General features: G+C 46.9%; 2 protein-coding genes across 2 annotated transcripts; one reads left to right on the forward strand and one right to left on the reverse strand.

Annotated features, from left to right (window-relative positions):
* The first annotated feature begins 6 nt into the window (after positions 1 to 6).
* On the forward strand, positions 7 to 6,415 carry CPSF4 (cleavage and polyadenylation specific factor 4). The gene is made up of 8 exons (XM_027656446.1): positions 7 to 239; positions 1,161 to 1,211; positions 1,723 to 1,875; positions 2,663 to 2,758; positions 2,910 to 3,003; positions 3,718 to 3,790; positions 4,319 to 4,411; positions 5,176 to 6,415. The coding sequence occupies exons 1-8, from the start codon at positions 137 to 139 to the stop codon at positions 5,242 to 5,244; spliced, it is 732 nt and encodes a 243-aa protein (XP_027512247.1). The 5' UTR covers positions 7 to 136; the 3' UTR covers positions 5,245 to 6,415.
* Positions 6,416 to 6,985: 570 nt separating this feature from the next.
* ATP5MF (ATP synthase membrane subunit f) lies at positions 6,986 to 8,860 on the reverse strand. The gene is made up of 4 exons (XM_027656451.1): positions 8,782 to 8,860; positions 8,582 to 8,689; positions 7,509 to 7,625; positions 6,986 to 7,168 (listed from the first exon to the last, which is right to left on the reverse strand). The coding sequence occupies exons 1-4, from the start codon at positions 8,795 to 8,797 to the stop codon at positions 7,140 to 7,142; spliced, it is 270 nt and encodes an 89-aa protein (XP_027512252.1). The 5' UTR covers positions 8,798 to 8,860; the 3' UTR covers positions 6,986 to 7,139.
* Between the last annotated feature and the right edge of the window lie 5,872 nt (positions 8,861 to 14,732).

Raw genomic sequence — 14,732 nt, forward strand, 5'->3', positions numbered from 1 at the left:
CCCCTCACCGCAGGCGCTGCCGGCGCGGAGCGGAGCGGGCCGGGCCGGGCCCGCCCGGGCCCGCCCGGCCGCCGCGGCCACCACCGCCACCATTCCGCCCCTACCCTCCCGCTGCCGCCGGCCCCCAGCTGCCACCATGCAGGAGCTCATCGCCAGCGTGGACCACATCACGTTCGACCTGGAGCTGGCCGTGGAGCAGCAGCTGGGGGCGCAGCCGCTGCCCTTCCCTGGCATGGACAGTGCGTGTGGGGTCTCTCCTCCCTGGGTGCTCGGGCCGTGGGGCTGAGGAGGGTGGGCTGGGCTGGGTGGAGTGGGAGGTTTCCAGAGATCTCAGGGTCTTCCTCGGGTCTTATCCTTAGATCCACCCAACTTCCGCTTTCCCATGAGGTGTCTGTCCTAATCCAGATGTTTTTTGTTTTCTACTTAACGAAAACTCTCGTTAGTACCTAGCCACGCTGGAAAAACGGGCGCTGAGGTGCTCATGTTGAATAAACATCACTGTCCTGCACAGTACTTTATATTTCCCCTTTCATCTCTTCTTGATACATGAAGCAGTTTGAATGGCAGGGAGTTCTCATCTTTAGATTTATCTGTGGCTGAGTCTCTAAACCTTTTCCTTCAGTCTGACACAAACAGACTCAGGAGACTCGTAGTTTGCTGGATTTTTTTTGGCTAGTCTACTAAAGTTTTGTTTTAACTCCCTTGAACATTCCTATTTGTCAGGATCAGCAAGGGATAACATGCTAATGGTTGTTTCAGGCTGTTCTGGGTAAAAACTATATGACTATTAAGGCCAGGACTGTAAGTAAAGGGTTCAGGAGTTGGACTTCAATGATCCTTGTGGGTCCCTTCCAACTCAGAATATTTTGTGATTTATTGACATGATTAACTTAATGGCAGAGTACAGTCCAATCAACAAAACCAAAATAGCTGAAAAACAAAACAAGCACCACCAAATTTCTGCAAATTCCTCTTGGTACCCCCAAGAAAATTACAGATATTTGTGAGGGCCAGGCTTGAACAAGGAAAGTAAATTCCCCAAACCAAAACGCTCCTTTTTCTTTCGATGTTGAGGACCAGATTGTCTTTCTAGGGAGAAATAATTAAAAAGTTGCCACAAAGCTTTGTTGAAATTAACTGTATTTCCTTGTTCTCCACAGAATCGGGCGCGGCTGTCTGTGAGTTCTTTTTAAAGGCGGCATGTGGAAAAGGCAAGTCATATAGAAGGGTGGAAAATGCAATTATTCCCGCAGGGTGGACGGGCAAAAACCAGATTTTCTAGCTCTGTTTATAGTACTCTTGATCGGTAAAGCTGAGGGGATAACACAGATAGAGGATATAACTGAAGGATGCTGGAATAACTGCAGCAGTTGGGAAATGATGATATATTTTAAAGACATTGGGAGGTGAATAAGGAAGCTCCTGTTAAAGGAAGGTGTGAACTTGCCACACACAGACCTTGCTGTGGATGTGCCTGCATTAATTGCTGTGGTTTGCAGTTGTCAAGATTAAGAGCTGGAGACTTTTTTTAGAGGGTTACACAAGACTTTTTTTGAACTCTCTCTTTTGCTGTTGTCACTTAAGGCTGAAATCACAACTGATGTCTTCTGAAACCCCTATTGCAGAGGGGAACAAAGTGTTGCTGTTGCCCTGTTCCTCCTTGTGACATGTATTTGAATTGTTCTCTTCTCCCTTCTCCTTGCCCCATCCATCCTTCCACAGGGGGCATGTGCCCGTTCCGACACATCAGTGGGGAAAAGACAGTTGTTTGTAAACACTGGCTGCGAGGACTGTGCAAAAAGGGAGACCAGTGCGAGTTTCTGCACGAGTATGACATGACCAAGATGCCTGAGTGTTACTTCTACTCCAAATTCGGTTAGTAGCCCCTGCTTGTTGTCCTTTGCTGGTGTGGGAGTCTGGTGAAGAGGATCCTGGTACATCCCTCTCATCCATCTTCAGAGCATTCTGGTTCTTCTGTGTGTGATGAGGTGTTAGATTATCATTTTTTTCAGATCTGCTTAGTCCTTCAGTTTATTATCCACCCAACTTTGTGACATATTGTAGATGTCTTCATTCTCAAGAGCTTGTCCCCTTTGCAGGAAGAGGGGGGAAGTTCAAGCTTTCACTGAGTTTTATGCCTTATGTTCTTTTTTTGGGGTAAGAGATGAGTAGGCTGAGCAGTTGGTCTTTGCATGACTTATTTTGGGGAGTCGATGAGCAGCAGAGGGCATGGGGGTGCAAAACTTTTATGCACTTGCTTTCCAGCTCTGGAGATCTGGACATAATGAGGCAACTTGCTGCCAGAAACCTACAGTCTTGTAGGTTTCCTTGGATTGAGGTTAGTGCGCAATTTGTAGTTTCTCCACCCTTCTGGTGCACTAAATATTTGGTTTTTGTTATCATGACTGCTCTTTCAAATTTAGTTTCTCCACTGTTTTTAAAAGCACACATAAATTATCCAGTCTGGTAGAACTTTACTCACCAGAGATGAATCCTTGGTGTTCTCCATGTAGGTTAAGACAGGCAGTAAGACTGTTGTGCCTGAACTTACAAGTGTTGGCAACAGCCCTGTGGGAGCTGCACGATCCAGGTGATGTTTTGAGAGTCATTTTGAACTCAGACCTGCACCGTTGACTGAGAAATGTGTTTGCCTTTGGTACAGGGGAATGCAGTAACAAAGAATGTCCATTCTTGCACATTGACCCGGAGTCTAAGATCAAAGACTGTCCCTGGTATGACAGAGGCTTCTGTAAACACGGTAGGTACCTCACCCAGCTGCTGTTTCTGTGGCTCTAAGTCAGGGGTGGGGTGTTGCTGGTCTCTCTTTGCATGATCTGCTGGTCTACTTGCTCTGCTGAGTGCTGGGGTAGGGATTTATGGAATGGAGACTGCTGAGCTCTGTATTGCAGGTCCCCTCTGCAGACACCGGCACACTCGGAGAGTCATTTGTGTGAATTACCTGGTAGGATTCTGCCCAGAGGGACCTGCCTGTAAATTCATGCAGTGAGTATGCTCCAGGCCTGGCCTGGAACCTTCTGTTTCCCTTGGAATCTGGTAAATGTCAAATGAGGGTGCTCCAGTGCTTCCCAATGGCTTTGGAGGTTTGGCCAAGGTTTAGTTTGGCCAAATTGTTACTCATCTGAGGAAAGAGAGACTATTTACACAAGAGCATTAGTGACAGGACAAGGGGGATGGTTTTAAACTAAAGAAAGTAGGTTTAGATTAGAGATCAGAAAAAATTGTTCTCTGTGAGAGTGGTGAGGTCCTGGCACAGGTTGCCCAGAGAAGCTGTGGCTGCCCCATCCCTGGAAGTGTCCAAGGCCAGGTTGGACTGGGCTTGGAGCAACCTGGGCTAGTGGAAGGTGTCCCTGCCCATGGCAGGGGGGTGGAACAAGATGAGCTTTAAGGTCCCTTCCAGCCAAAACTATTCTGTGATATGAGGCAGGGTCTCTCCAGAGAGCTCCCAGTAAGACTCTGGAGTGGTGATTAGATGCCCTCAGTGCAGTGGGATCACAGGGTTTTATATTCCAGAAGGCTTCACAGGCAGAGGGATGTGCTACACACATGGAAAGAGAAGTGGGAAGGGGGAGGTCTGTTTCCTGTGAGCCAAATTCAATTGGCTGAACGTTCTGTTCTTTGGATTTATTTGACTGAGCTGATGCTAAAACGTTGGCATATGATTTGAGAATCAATTTTCTTGTTTTCCATCTAAACCAGCCCTCGGTTTGAACTGCCAATGGGAACCACAGAGCAACCACCACTGCCTCAGCCGACACAAACACAGCAAAAGGTACACACCTCCCCTGCCTCCCCCACACGCCTTTCCCACAGCGCTTTAAAGTAGAATATATTGTCCAAGTGGTCAAAATTGGGCACTCAGGCTCTTGGGTCTGGAAGGGAGAATTAAGGAGTGAGCATCATAGTGATGAGAGCCCCACAATTGTTCCAGCTTGACACGGAGATCTGGTCACAGAACGCTCCCACGCGACACAGGAGCACGTCACACGTGGTTGTGCAGCAGTCTGCCAGTTTGTGTAATCTGTGTGACATCCCTCCGTGATGGCAATGATATTTTAGCAGCCTAAACCTACTCTCCAAATCTGCTTTCAGAGGAAAAACAGGATCTCTGGGCTTCGTAAGGCTCAGTGCTTGATTTCTTCTCTCTGGTGCTCCAGCTGGCAGAGCACCCACACACAGATTTGGAGGAAAATTGATCATTTGACATTATGGGGTGCTCTTTTTCCCTTTTAAACAAAATAACAAACACAGAGATCTTTATCCTTGATGCACTTAACGAGTCAGAACTCTTCTCCAACAGAGGACACCCCAAGTCATTGGAGTCATGCAGTCTCAAAACAACAACACTGGGAACAGAGGACCCCGGCCCCTGGAGCAAGTCACCTGCTACAAGGTAATTCAGAGGGGAGGGTTGAGGAGGGAAAACAAAAGGTTTTTTTCCCCACAAGCCCCAACTCCAGCACTAGAAAAGGGCAAAGGATCTTCCTGTTCCATCAGCCTTGGCAGTTATATCACTATACGTGTCAACTCTGCCTTAGGTGCTTGTGTGGGTAAAAATCACTGTGATTGGATTGGGGGTATTAAATGGCTGAATCCATTTCACTGAAAACCTTTAACAGCTGCTTATTATTCTACCTCCAAGCAAATTACAGATCTGGAAAATGGTGTTGCACCAGATATTGGCATTTCTCTGAATATTCTCTGAATAGCTTTAAGGTGCAAAGTCATGAGTCGGTTCATGACTTTCTCAAGTTCAGAGGTGCTTTTCTCTGTTTAATTCAGGATAGCAGATCAGGAGAGTCCCCACAGATCTCTGATGTAGTGCATATAAGATGGAGTAGTCTTGGAACCCTCAAATGTTGAAATTCTCCTCCTGTTTTACAGCCCTTTGGTGTTTGTGGTCGTGAGCATTGCTTTGTAGTGGGTTATAATAAAGTGGCATCACTTGGCTCCCAGCACGGAAGCAGCTTTTGCTCCAAGGAGTGGAACCAGCCCATAAATCATGTCCCTTGTGACAACATGTTTTACTTCACCTGCTAAATTCTGCACGTGTGGAAAAGCTTCCAAATGGGAACAGTTGCTGGCTACCTTGATAAAGGCAGCTAGAAGGAAAAAGATATAACTGTGTAGTAATTCCTGTCTCTCTTTCTCTTGCAGTGTGGAGAAAAAGGTCATTATGCCAACAGATGCACCAAAGGGCATCTGGCCTTTCTCAGTGGACAGTGAAGGAGCAGAAGGTGCAAGGTTGCTGTTGCCACTGAGGAAAGGTTTCTGCCTAGCACTATGTCTGGAGCTATTAATCAGGTTGTTTTTTAATGCCATTACTGAAAGAACTGGTCAGAGGCTGGCTGCTGCTAAGCAACATTTTTGTAATTGTCTCCAATTTTTTTTAAGTTTTAACCTTTTTAAAACCGATTTTGACCTCTGCCTGTTTTCATTGAGCCCTGATGAAAGGTAGATCTAAAAGCCAGTAGACAAACCAACCCCTTACTGGTGCAGCACCCCAGGTAAACACATCTTAGGCCAGTGTTTCTTTGAAGTATTTTCCTTCTGCCACTTCTCTTTGGAGAACCTACAGCGTTTCAGCCTTCCCTGTGGAAGCAAGGAGACTGACTGGGAAAATTTAACACTTGCAATGCCTTCTCCTCAGTGAGAAACAGGAATTCTGTCCTGTAGCTCCTAAACAGCAAAGTCATGTTTCCAGGCCCAGCCTGGTAAAGCTTGTCCTGATGGCTGACGTAACACTTCAAGTACATCAGGCAGTAAAACTCGTGTCCACTTGCTTTGTTTCTGTGCTTCTTGCTGTACTGAAGGTTAGAAATTAAATCTTCTGGGTGAGAACCAATCGAGGGGAGAATAAATTGGCAAAATCTCTCAGCCAGACAGTAAGGAACAGGACAAAAATCCTAATAGGAAAGCTGCATCTGTGCTCAGTTTCCATTTGCAAAAAGCAAGGAGGGAAATGAGCATGGCTTGAAGAGTAGGAATAGAAGAGCCTTCTCTCAGCCCCCCATCATCCAGCTCACACTGAGCAGGGATTCCCACAACCTAGAGAAGAGCAGGAAGTGGAGCTGTATCTTCCTATGGAACAGTGCTTTTAAAAGTGGTAGAGATTTCTTTTGAGAGCAATTTTTTTGCAAACCCAAACCCCATTTGTTTTGAGAAGACTTATTTTGAAAGGGCCAATGACAAAAAATGTATTAAAAAAAAAAAGAAAAAAACCCACGTTTCCCCCCCAGTGTGAGCCTTACTGATTCGACCCCATCTCTTGTTTGCTGCCTGCCTTTATACTTTGTTTTTATTGAAATGTACTGATGGCAAAAGCTGGCTGTGAATTTATTTTTCTTTAAGAACAAGGTGATCTGGCTTGATCTGATTAAGAGAAGTGAAGAGCCTGTGTTGGTGTGAATGACTGGGTTATTTCACTGTGGAGTCAGTCACTGCAAGTTTCAAGTCTAAGGTCAGACACTCTTTGTAACACTTTGTGCTCCCAGAGACTGAACACTGGCCAGGCTGAGATGTGTGAGTTTATACCCACTCAGAAGGACCTCCCAGCTTTAGCAGTGAAAGCAGGTAGAGTTTTGACAGAAATTCTGGGTTATCTGAGGCTAGGAGCATTACAATCCCAGTGACAGAATGAGAGTTGCAGACCTGTCTCATCTCAGACAGTGCTCTGCAATGATGGAAAACTGCCCAAATACCTACAGAGCCTGGAGACAGCCTTAGAAACCAGAAACACCGACATGTCACCTAAGGCTCAGACATTCTTTCAAATCAAAACACATCCTCTCAGCCAGGAATGGCCAGGAGGAAGCTTTTAGTTTTATCAACCAGGAAATCAATGGCAATAGTTCTCCCAGTTCATAATGCAGTCCAAGGAGCAGATGCTTTCCCAACCACCTCTGAACTTACCCTGAGGGGTGAAACTCTGAGAATGCACAGTACAATTAACAACTCAAGGAGAGTGTCAGCTCAGGAAACGTAAAGTGTAAGCACTTTATTATTGGTCACAACAGCACAGATTTAACATGAATAGTTGTGATGTCTTCTGTCAGGGTAACTGTGCCAGCAGCCAGGGCTGCTCAGGAGCTGTACCCTCACCTTCTCACACTGGTGGTGCCTCAGTGGTATTTCCTGCGCCGGTCGTGCTCTGCAGCAAAGCACAGCAAGTTAATTTTGCTTAAGTCACAATGAAAAAAAACCCCACCACACTTGAAATTACAGGCAAGAAAGCACTCTAAAAAACTCCCTGAACATGTATTTTCTAAGTACTGTCAGGTCAGACAGGCACCAAGACCTAAACTTTCTTCATTGCCAAGAAAATACTGGCCAGTTGGTAATGTACCAAGTAAACAATCAAGGTTTCTATGTTAAGTTTGTTTACCCACAATCTTTCATTTTATTTTTAAAAGCAGCAGCAGATTGATTTTATTACCCCAAGCAACCTTCTAAGCTGCCCTGCACACACAGAGAGCCTTGTTTTTACTTACTGATGTGACTGTAGCTCCAGATGTAGCTGAGAACAACATACCCAGCCAGCACCATGGAGATACCCCCGAGGCCCCCCTTCTTCACATTGATGTATTTGTTGTAGTATCTGTCATAACCTGGGGAGGAAGAAGAGTTTTCAGAGCAGTCAGATGAGCTCTGGGCTTTCCTGAGTAAGAAAGAAGCAGCCTGGATTCACAGAACTTAAGGAAATTGTTTCTAATGAAACACATCTGAAAGTCTCAGAAGCAAGTCTGTGAGGAGGCAACCTGTGTGTCAGTTGAGCAAGGTGATCTCAAGTTAATAGCCCTAAGCCTTAAAAAAAAAAAGGGGGGGGGGGGGAAGCCATTTATCATTTTTTTCCCTAAACATTATTGTGACCTTCACGAGCTCAAGCTACTTAGGAGTTATCTAATTCTTTCATACTGGCGTATGTAGGTTATGCAGACACTTGCATTTGATATTTTGTGTTTAAATCTACTTTGATGAGTTCAAGCTGCTTTGGAGTTCTCTAATTGTTCCACACCATTGCATATACATGATATACATACATATGTATATTATCAAATGCAAACTCTTGCATTTGACATTTTGTGTTTGGATCTGCCTGAATGAGATCAGTACCTACAGCAAAGGACACTGGTCAAAGCTCTTCCCAAGTGATTTTAAGTGCCCTGTGTCCTTTCTTACCATCTGCAGGGCTCAGCTGCTTTTTAAAATTATTTTTCATTGACCTGTGATGTTGGGAAACTTAGAGATTTTTCAGCCAGTGGGTTCAGGACTAAGGGCATCCCATTTCCCCTTTATACAAGAAGGAATTATGAAAACAAATCTCTGGTGGATAAAGTTCACGTGAGAAACAAATTTACAGATAGGAGAACGAGGTGCTACAGGAGAAACTGCTCTGGGAAGGCAAAGCCCTCCGTGGAGCAGCCCCTGCGCTGCAGAACCGCCCCCCCCCGCCCGAGCCAACATCCACTCCGGCAGGCAGAGATGCTTCTGTGTGCTGCTCTGCTCCCCCTGGCTCCGTCAGGAGAAGGGATTCAGGGATTCTCGCCCTCCGCGCCCCCCTCACCTCGTCGACAGGCCCCCAGGATGCCGCCGGGGGTGAAGTCCCTCATGGCCAGCCAGGAGGGCAGCTGGCCCAGCTTCACGTCCATCAGCTTCGTGTCCTTGAGGAGAACTGCGGCGGGGAGAGGGAGAGAGCGGGGTGAGAGGGGAGGGAGGGCAGGAGGGGTGAGGGGGCCGCGGTCACCTTGGAGCCCCCGCACTCACCCGGCGGCTGCGCCATCTTGGAGTGGCCGGAGCGGCGCGCGGGGCACCACGGGAGGGAGGGCGGGGGACCCGGATGGGGCGGGGACGGGGCGGCGCCATGTTGGGAAGGGCGAGGGCCCCCCTCAGGGCGGGTCCTGGGTCCCTCCTGACCTAGGGGCGGGACACGGAGTAACGAGTACAAACTGAGAGGGGGGAAGTTCAGGTTAGGTGTCGGGAAGAAATTCTTCCCTGTGAGGGCGGTGAGGCCCCGGTAGAGGTTGCCCAGAAAAGCTGTGGCTACCCCATCCCAGGGATTGTCCAATGCTAGGTTGGACGGGACTTGGAGCAACCTGGGATAGTGGGAGGTGGCCCTGCCCATGGCAGGGGAGTGGAACGAGATGAGCTTTAAGGTTCATTCCAACCCCTTAAAACTCTTATGATTCCATGATCTCCTCACTGGGGGTCAGTTCCCAGTGGGGGCTGCAGGCTGAGGGCTGTGTGGGGGCACTGCCAGCCTGGCACCCTGTCCTGGGCTGTGGCGTTTTCATTCCAGTCTCGCTCCAGCAGGTCCCCTCAGGGGATGGCAAACAACTCCCTAGGGTGTTTGTTCTCCGATGGCCCAGGGCAGTGCCTTGGACAGTCCCAATGTACTGTGTGGGGTATCAGTGCCCTCCTTGCTGGTGCTTCATATTGTGAGAATATATAGGAAAAATCCACAAATCCTCATCAGCATCATCGCAAGACTCCCATCAGCAGTCCCACTGATGTCCCACAAAAGAACCTTTGCCAGTGTGTTTTGAAGTTGCAGCTCTAACACTGTAAATGTGAGTTCATAGACAGTATATAGACAGTATATACTGCAACATTTGTTGTCGTTTATTGTACTGTAAGAAATCCCATTTTGGTCCCCACTCTGGACTTTTTACCTGTGGGAAAATACTGTGTTCTACAAAAGCTCCTTGGGAAGGGTGTCAAAGGCAAAAAAAGAGGCTGGGTCATTGGTATGTGGTGTAAGTAAACCTGCACAACCAGAGTGATGGAAGAGTTAATGTGTGGATAAAGACAAGATTTGCCTTCCCGCAACAGGAATCAAAATGCCTGAGTTGGAAGGGCCCCATGAAAGATCATCCAGTCCAAATCCTGGCCCTTCGTGGACACCCCAACAGTCCCACCTGTCCCTGAGAACGTTGTCCAAACAGTCCTTGAGCTCTGTCAGCCTTGGTGCTGTGCCCACTGCCCTGGGGAGCCTGGTCAGTGCCCAACCACGCTCTAGGGGAAGAACCTTTTCCTTATATCCAGCCCAACCCTCCCCTGTCACAGCACCAGCCATTCCCTCGGGTCCTGTCACTGGTCACAGGGAGCAGAGGTTGGAGCTGCCCCTCATGTGGAAGCTGCAGACCCTGATGAATCTCCCCTCAGTCTCCTCCAGGCTGAGCAGACCAAGTGACCTCGACCACTCCTCATACAGCCCCTCTAGACCCTTCCCCATCTTCATAGCCCTCCTTCTGATAGCTTTATATCTTGTATTGTGGTGTGCCCAATCCACACCCAGGGCTGTAGGTGAGGCCACGCCAGCACGGAGCAGAGCAGGAAAGAGCCACCCAGATTTATCTCATGTTGCCCAGAGCCTTTCTGGTGGGTTTAGTGCTCACAGACCCCCAGAAGGTCCGCCCTGAGCAGACACAGACCTGCAACCCTGGGACCCAGCAGGTGTCACTCGCGGGCAGAGGATGCATCTGCTGCAGCGATGGTCCCCATTTAGTGACCTCTAGAGGCTTCAAATCCTCCTTTACAGGTTCGTAACAGTGTCAGGGTTTGTTGTTGATTGTGCCGAAGCTGAAGAGCAAAGTGATGCAGAAGCAACCAGGGAGCAGCCGTCCCCCGCAGCTCCTGGCAGGTCAGCCAGCCCCCCAGGTTTCTCAGACACGAAATATCCATCCCACAGAGGAGTGTTAGAGCGGATCAGAGATGAAAACTAAATTAAAGACGCTGAGGGGAGCCCACAGGGCTCCTACATAAACTCTAATCTCTGCAGCTTTTACTGCTCTTAGGTCACAGAGTCTTATTCCACATGCCTCCCTCCTGCCACTGCAGGATTTTTGGATTAGAATCTGCAGGGTTGTGTTACCTGGTGTTAAATCAGTTGAGGTGTGGGACCTGTGTTGTCTCAAGAGATATGGCACTGTGTCACACATATCACTCAGAGGCTGGTCTCCATGTCCAGCTTCACCTGCTCTTTTACCAAAATTAATTTATTTACATTGAATAGTGCTCTCCCATAACATAAAAATAAAAGCAGAAGGAATAGATTACTACCTCATTTTTAAAAATTCAATTAATAACAGAAAGTAAGAGTATGAAAGCACAGTGTGCCTGATCACCTGAAGAAAGGCTTCCAAATTTAGACTCTGTTAAATGGGTTAAAAATCCACCTATTAAATTATCTTTTATTTTATTAGTGAACTTTACCAGTAACTGTCATTTTATGGCTGAAGTGTCTCCTGATGAACTACTACGTGGCCTTTTTACAGTACTTACAGAAAATCATGCTCCAAATTATCTTCCCTCATTCTTGCAAGGCAACCTATTGTTTTAAATAGGATTACCCATGCAAGGCAGACTAATTCACCTACAGGAAGAAAGCCAGTCGTGGGGGCCTCATTTTAAGGAGTTCTCTGCAGAGCAGAAAAGCTTAAACTGCCCATAGCAAGATCAGGAGAAATTTGGTTTATTAGGGTAGGAATAGAAATCCTGAGTGAGGATCCGTCTCCAGTGCAATCAGAGACAGCAGTGCCCCAACCCTGGGCCTGAGCCTCCCTCTCTGGCAGTGTAAGAGGAACAGGGCTGTGTCTTTATGCCACCTTAACCTGACCCAAGCAGGAAGAGTGAAATGGTACAGATGTGCAGGAGGTTTTGCAGCACGTTTCCTCCCTCTGACCTGTGCTGCTGGCCAAAATTCAGGGTCTTGTTGGTTGACCCAGATGGGAGGAGGAGTGACAAAGGAAGGTGTTTCTGATGTGTCTCTGTTTGCTTACAAGAAGGCTCACAGCCCTTCTTTCCTAAACACAGAAGAAATCAGGCATTGAGGGCCAGTTTCCTTGCTTAGAGCTCCAGACCTGCTCCTGGCATCAATGTGACCCCAAATCCTTGTATTCAGTCCAGGTTTTATATCACTGATTATTCAGGCTCTTTGAAGTTTCCGTTCCCTGCCTGTTTCAATGCTCCATCTTTCTGTCTCTTCCTCCACCTGAACTGTAGAGTCCATCCACATGTGACCTTCTTTCCTTTTAATATCCTACCCCAAACTGTCCTCCCAGAGCCTTCAGGTTCTTGAGTAATCTTATAATGTGGGTGGAAATAGACTTAATGTCTCCTTCAGCTACCCTAAATAAAGGAATGCAGTTAAACCTACTGATTTCAAGAAGGTTTAACCCAACCTCTAAAAATAAAAGCCTAATGGAGTGTTGCCCTGAGGTTTTCATCTCAGTGAAGACATCTCTGGAAAATGCTGTGAAGTTCGTAAGTAATGGCATAGAAATAATAGAAGTAGAAATAGAAACAAACTCAAAATACACAGAGTATTTTGCAAAAGACGTCAATGGATACGAAAGAGGTTTCCTTCCTCCACTAACAAGGGTAACACATAATATTGCAGCTTTCAGTCCAAAGATTCAGTTGTGGCCTGAAAAGTTAAGTAACACTCTTCATTTAAGTTGCTGAAAAGGAGAAGTAAAAAGCACAACTTCAAAAAACAACAAAGCAAGCAGCCTGCCTCAGAGGCTGGGATCATTTTTTCCTGTTCTGTGTGCTAACTTTTTGAAAAGTCAGGGTCTCACCTGGGTGGTCAGTGGTACTGCAGTAATGTGCAAACACACTGTCCACAGGTGTGTGAGGTGGCACAGAGTGGCCTTCAGGAAGGTCAAGAGATGAGGATTTACCTAAACAGGGGTCCTGCCCCTATTGAAACTGATGACAAAGCACCCAGTGCTTTTAATAAAGGATCAAGCCTTTGGTGGTTTGTGGACCAAATATGGTTCTGAAACATGTGGTTTGGCACAGGATGACTCTTGGCTCCAAAACACTCATTTCAACCTGATGTCTTCCCACCAGCACAGGTTAAGGAGCTGCAGCCATCAAGGAGAGAGAAATCAAGAGCTACTGGCACTTCAAGAACTCAAAAGAGAGATGCATGTTTTATCAGCCAGTAATCTGGAGAAAAGGTATCGTCCCAGGTTGCTTGATCCAGTCAGTTATTTTTAATTGTATGAACAGTTTGGTGTGGTGAGAGCAGGGTGGCTGCCGAGGTCTCAACCTCATTCATCTAAAATTGTGCTTGCAGTGGAAACCAGACTCAAGCACTGAACAGGATAAGAAAAGGGTATGGAGTTTGGAATCTGTTCCATGGCCAGGATTCCTCAGGAAAATGGTGAATTGCCTTGCAGAGATAATAATACCTAGGGATTGACATGGCAAAAGCAGTTGAGAGAATTAACCTGTGATTGCAAGCAGATTGCTTGCTCTGTGTTATTACAGAGCCATTTTCCTTTGTCAACTTCAAAACACTTTGCAGAGGAGATCACTTACCAACGATTAATAGTTTAGTATGTACATAGTTCTTTTCTCCTTCACAGCACTTGAGTGTTGATGCATCTTCATGCTCCTCTGATAAAATATGTAAGGTAATGTTATGATTATCTTTTCAAGTGGAGAAATTTGAGCCCTGGGTTTAGGACTGGGGAAGGGGGGGATTCCTCCCTCCTCCTTTGGTCCCATCTTGCTTGTATCTGGTGTCAGTTACAAAAGAACCTTATTTTGTAGGTCTTTGATCAGCCTGCTGGTTAGCTAAATATATACCTGTGGGGAGATAATTACATGCTATCAGTAGTAAAGTGTACTAAAATAATGTACGTTAATTAAAACACTTGCAAAACCAAAGCAGGAATTTTCACAGAGATAAATCTGATGCAGCAACAGCTGTATCTGAGGCTCCTTCCCAGAGACAAACATGAAAATAAAGCCAGGGACCAGTAAAAACCAGTTTCCTCATGCTAAAAAGAGGAAAGCCAGATACCCACAGGGAAGGGCACGGTGGTGTCAGTCCAGAAAGGCAGGGCTGAACACACCTTCCACCTGTGCAGGCAGATCTGCCTCCCTGAGCAGGGGGAAGGTTGGTGTGATGAATCCCATCTCATCCATGTGTCTGTTTGGCTAAGTGTGAGTGGCCCAGCAGGAGGGCTGTACAAACGGGCCTCATGTTATCAGGGGAGAATTTGGAGGCTAATTAAATAGTGTGACAGAGGCTTAAAAAAATCACCTTGTTACTATCTTTGAATCTACTGTCAGTTCCTCCAGCACAATCCTTGTACTTTTCCTCTCTTCCCAAATTTACATCTGATGAAAATGCTCAGCACTTCCATAGCCTTGCACAGAAATTGTCTCTCTGACCTTCCCAGCTAAAGCAGTCAATGGCTGTTCTCCCTCTCCTACTCTGTGTTTTGGAAGAAGATCAGTTGCTGACCTGAGTCTTACTCAGACCAGAGGCAGTGGTGGTTTTGGGATATTATTGTCTCCACAGCCCTGTGGCATCTGTTGATGATGTTTCCTGCAGATCTCAGACCACAACCAGTCTCCAGTTCGACCCAGCACATCTCCCCAGTGAGCACTGGAAAGGTTTGTATCCCAGGCTTTCTGTTTCTTCCTGACAGCTGCAGTCACCTCACCTGTGACAGGAAGGAGACACGAGACTGAAGCAAGTGCTCAGGAGCCATGAAGCACAACTGCCCTGGTGAGGCCTCAAGTGTTTTACCAGTGGGTGAGATAAACATCTTCTTGGAAGACATACAGGAATCAGAAGGTTTGTGGGGCTGCAGAGGGAGACCCACAGCTCAGCCCCAACCAGGCACTACATGTAGCCCAGGCCTTCTGGAGAGTTAGTCCATGCCTCTTTCTCCAGTCCATGGATGCAGTTACCA

The sequence above is a fragment of the Corapipo altera genome, unplaced genomic scaffold, assembly GCF_003945725.1.
Source record: "Corapipo altera isolate COAL_440 unplaced genomic scaffold, ASM394572v1 104, whole genome shotgun sequence".
Taxonomy (NCBI): domain Eukaryota; kingdom Metazoa; phylum Chordata; class Aves; order Passeriformes; family Pipridae; genus Corapipo; species Corapipo altera.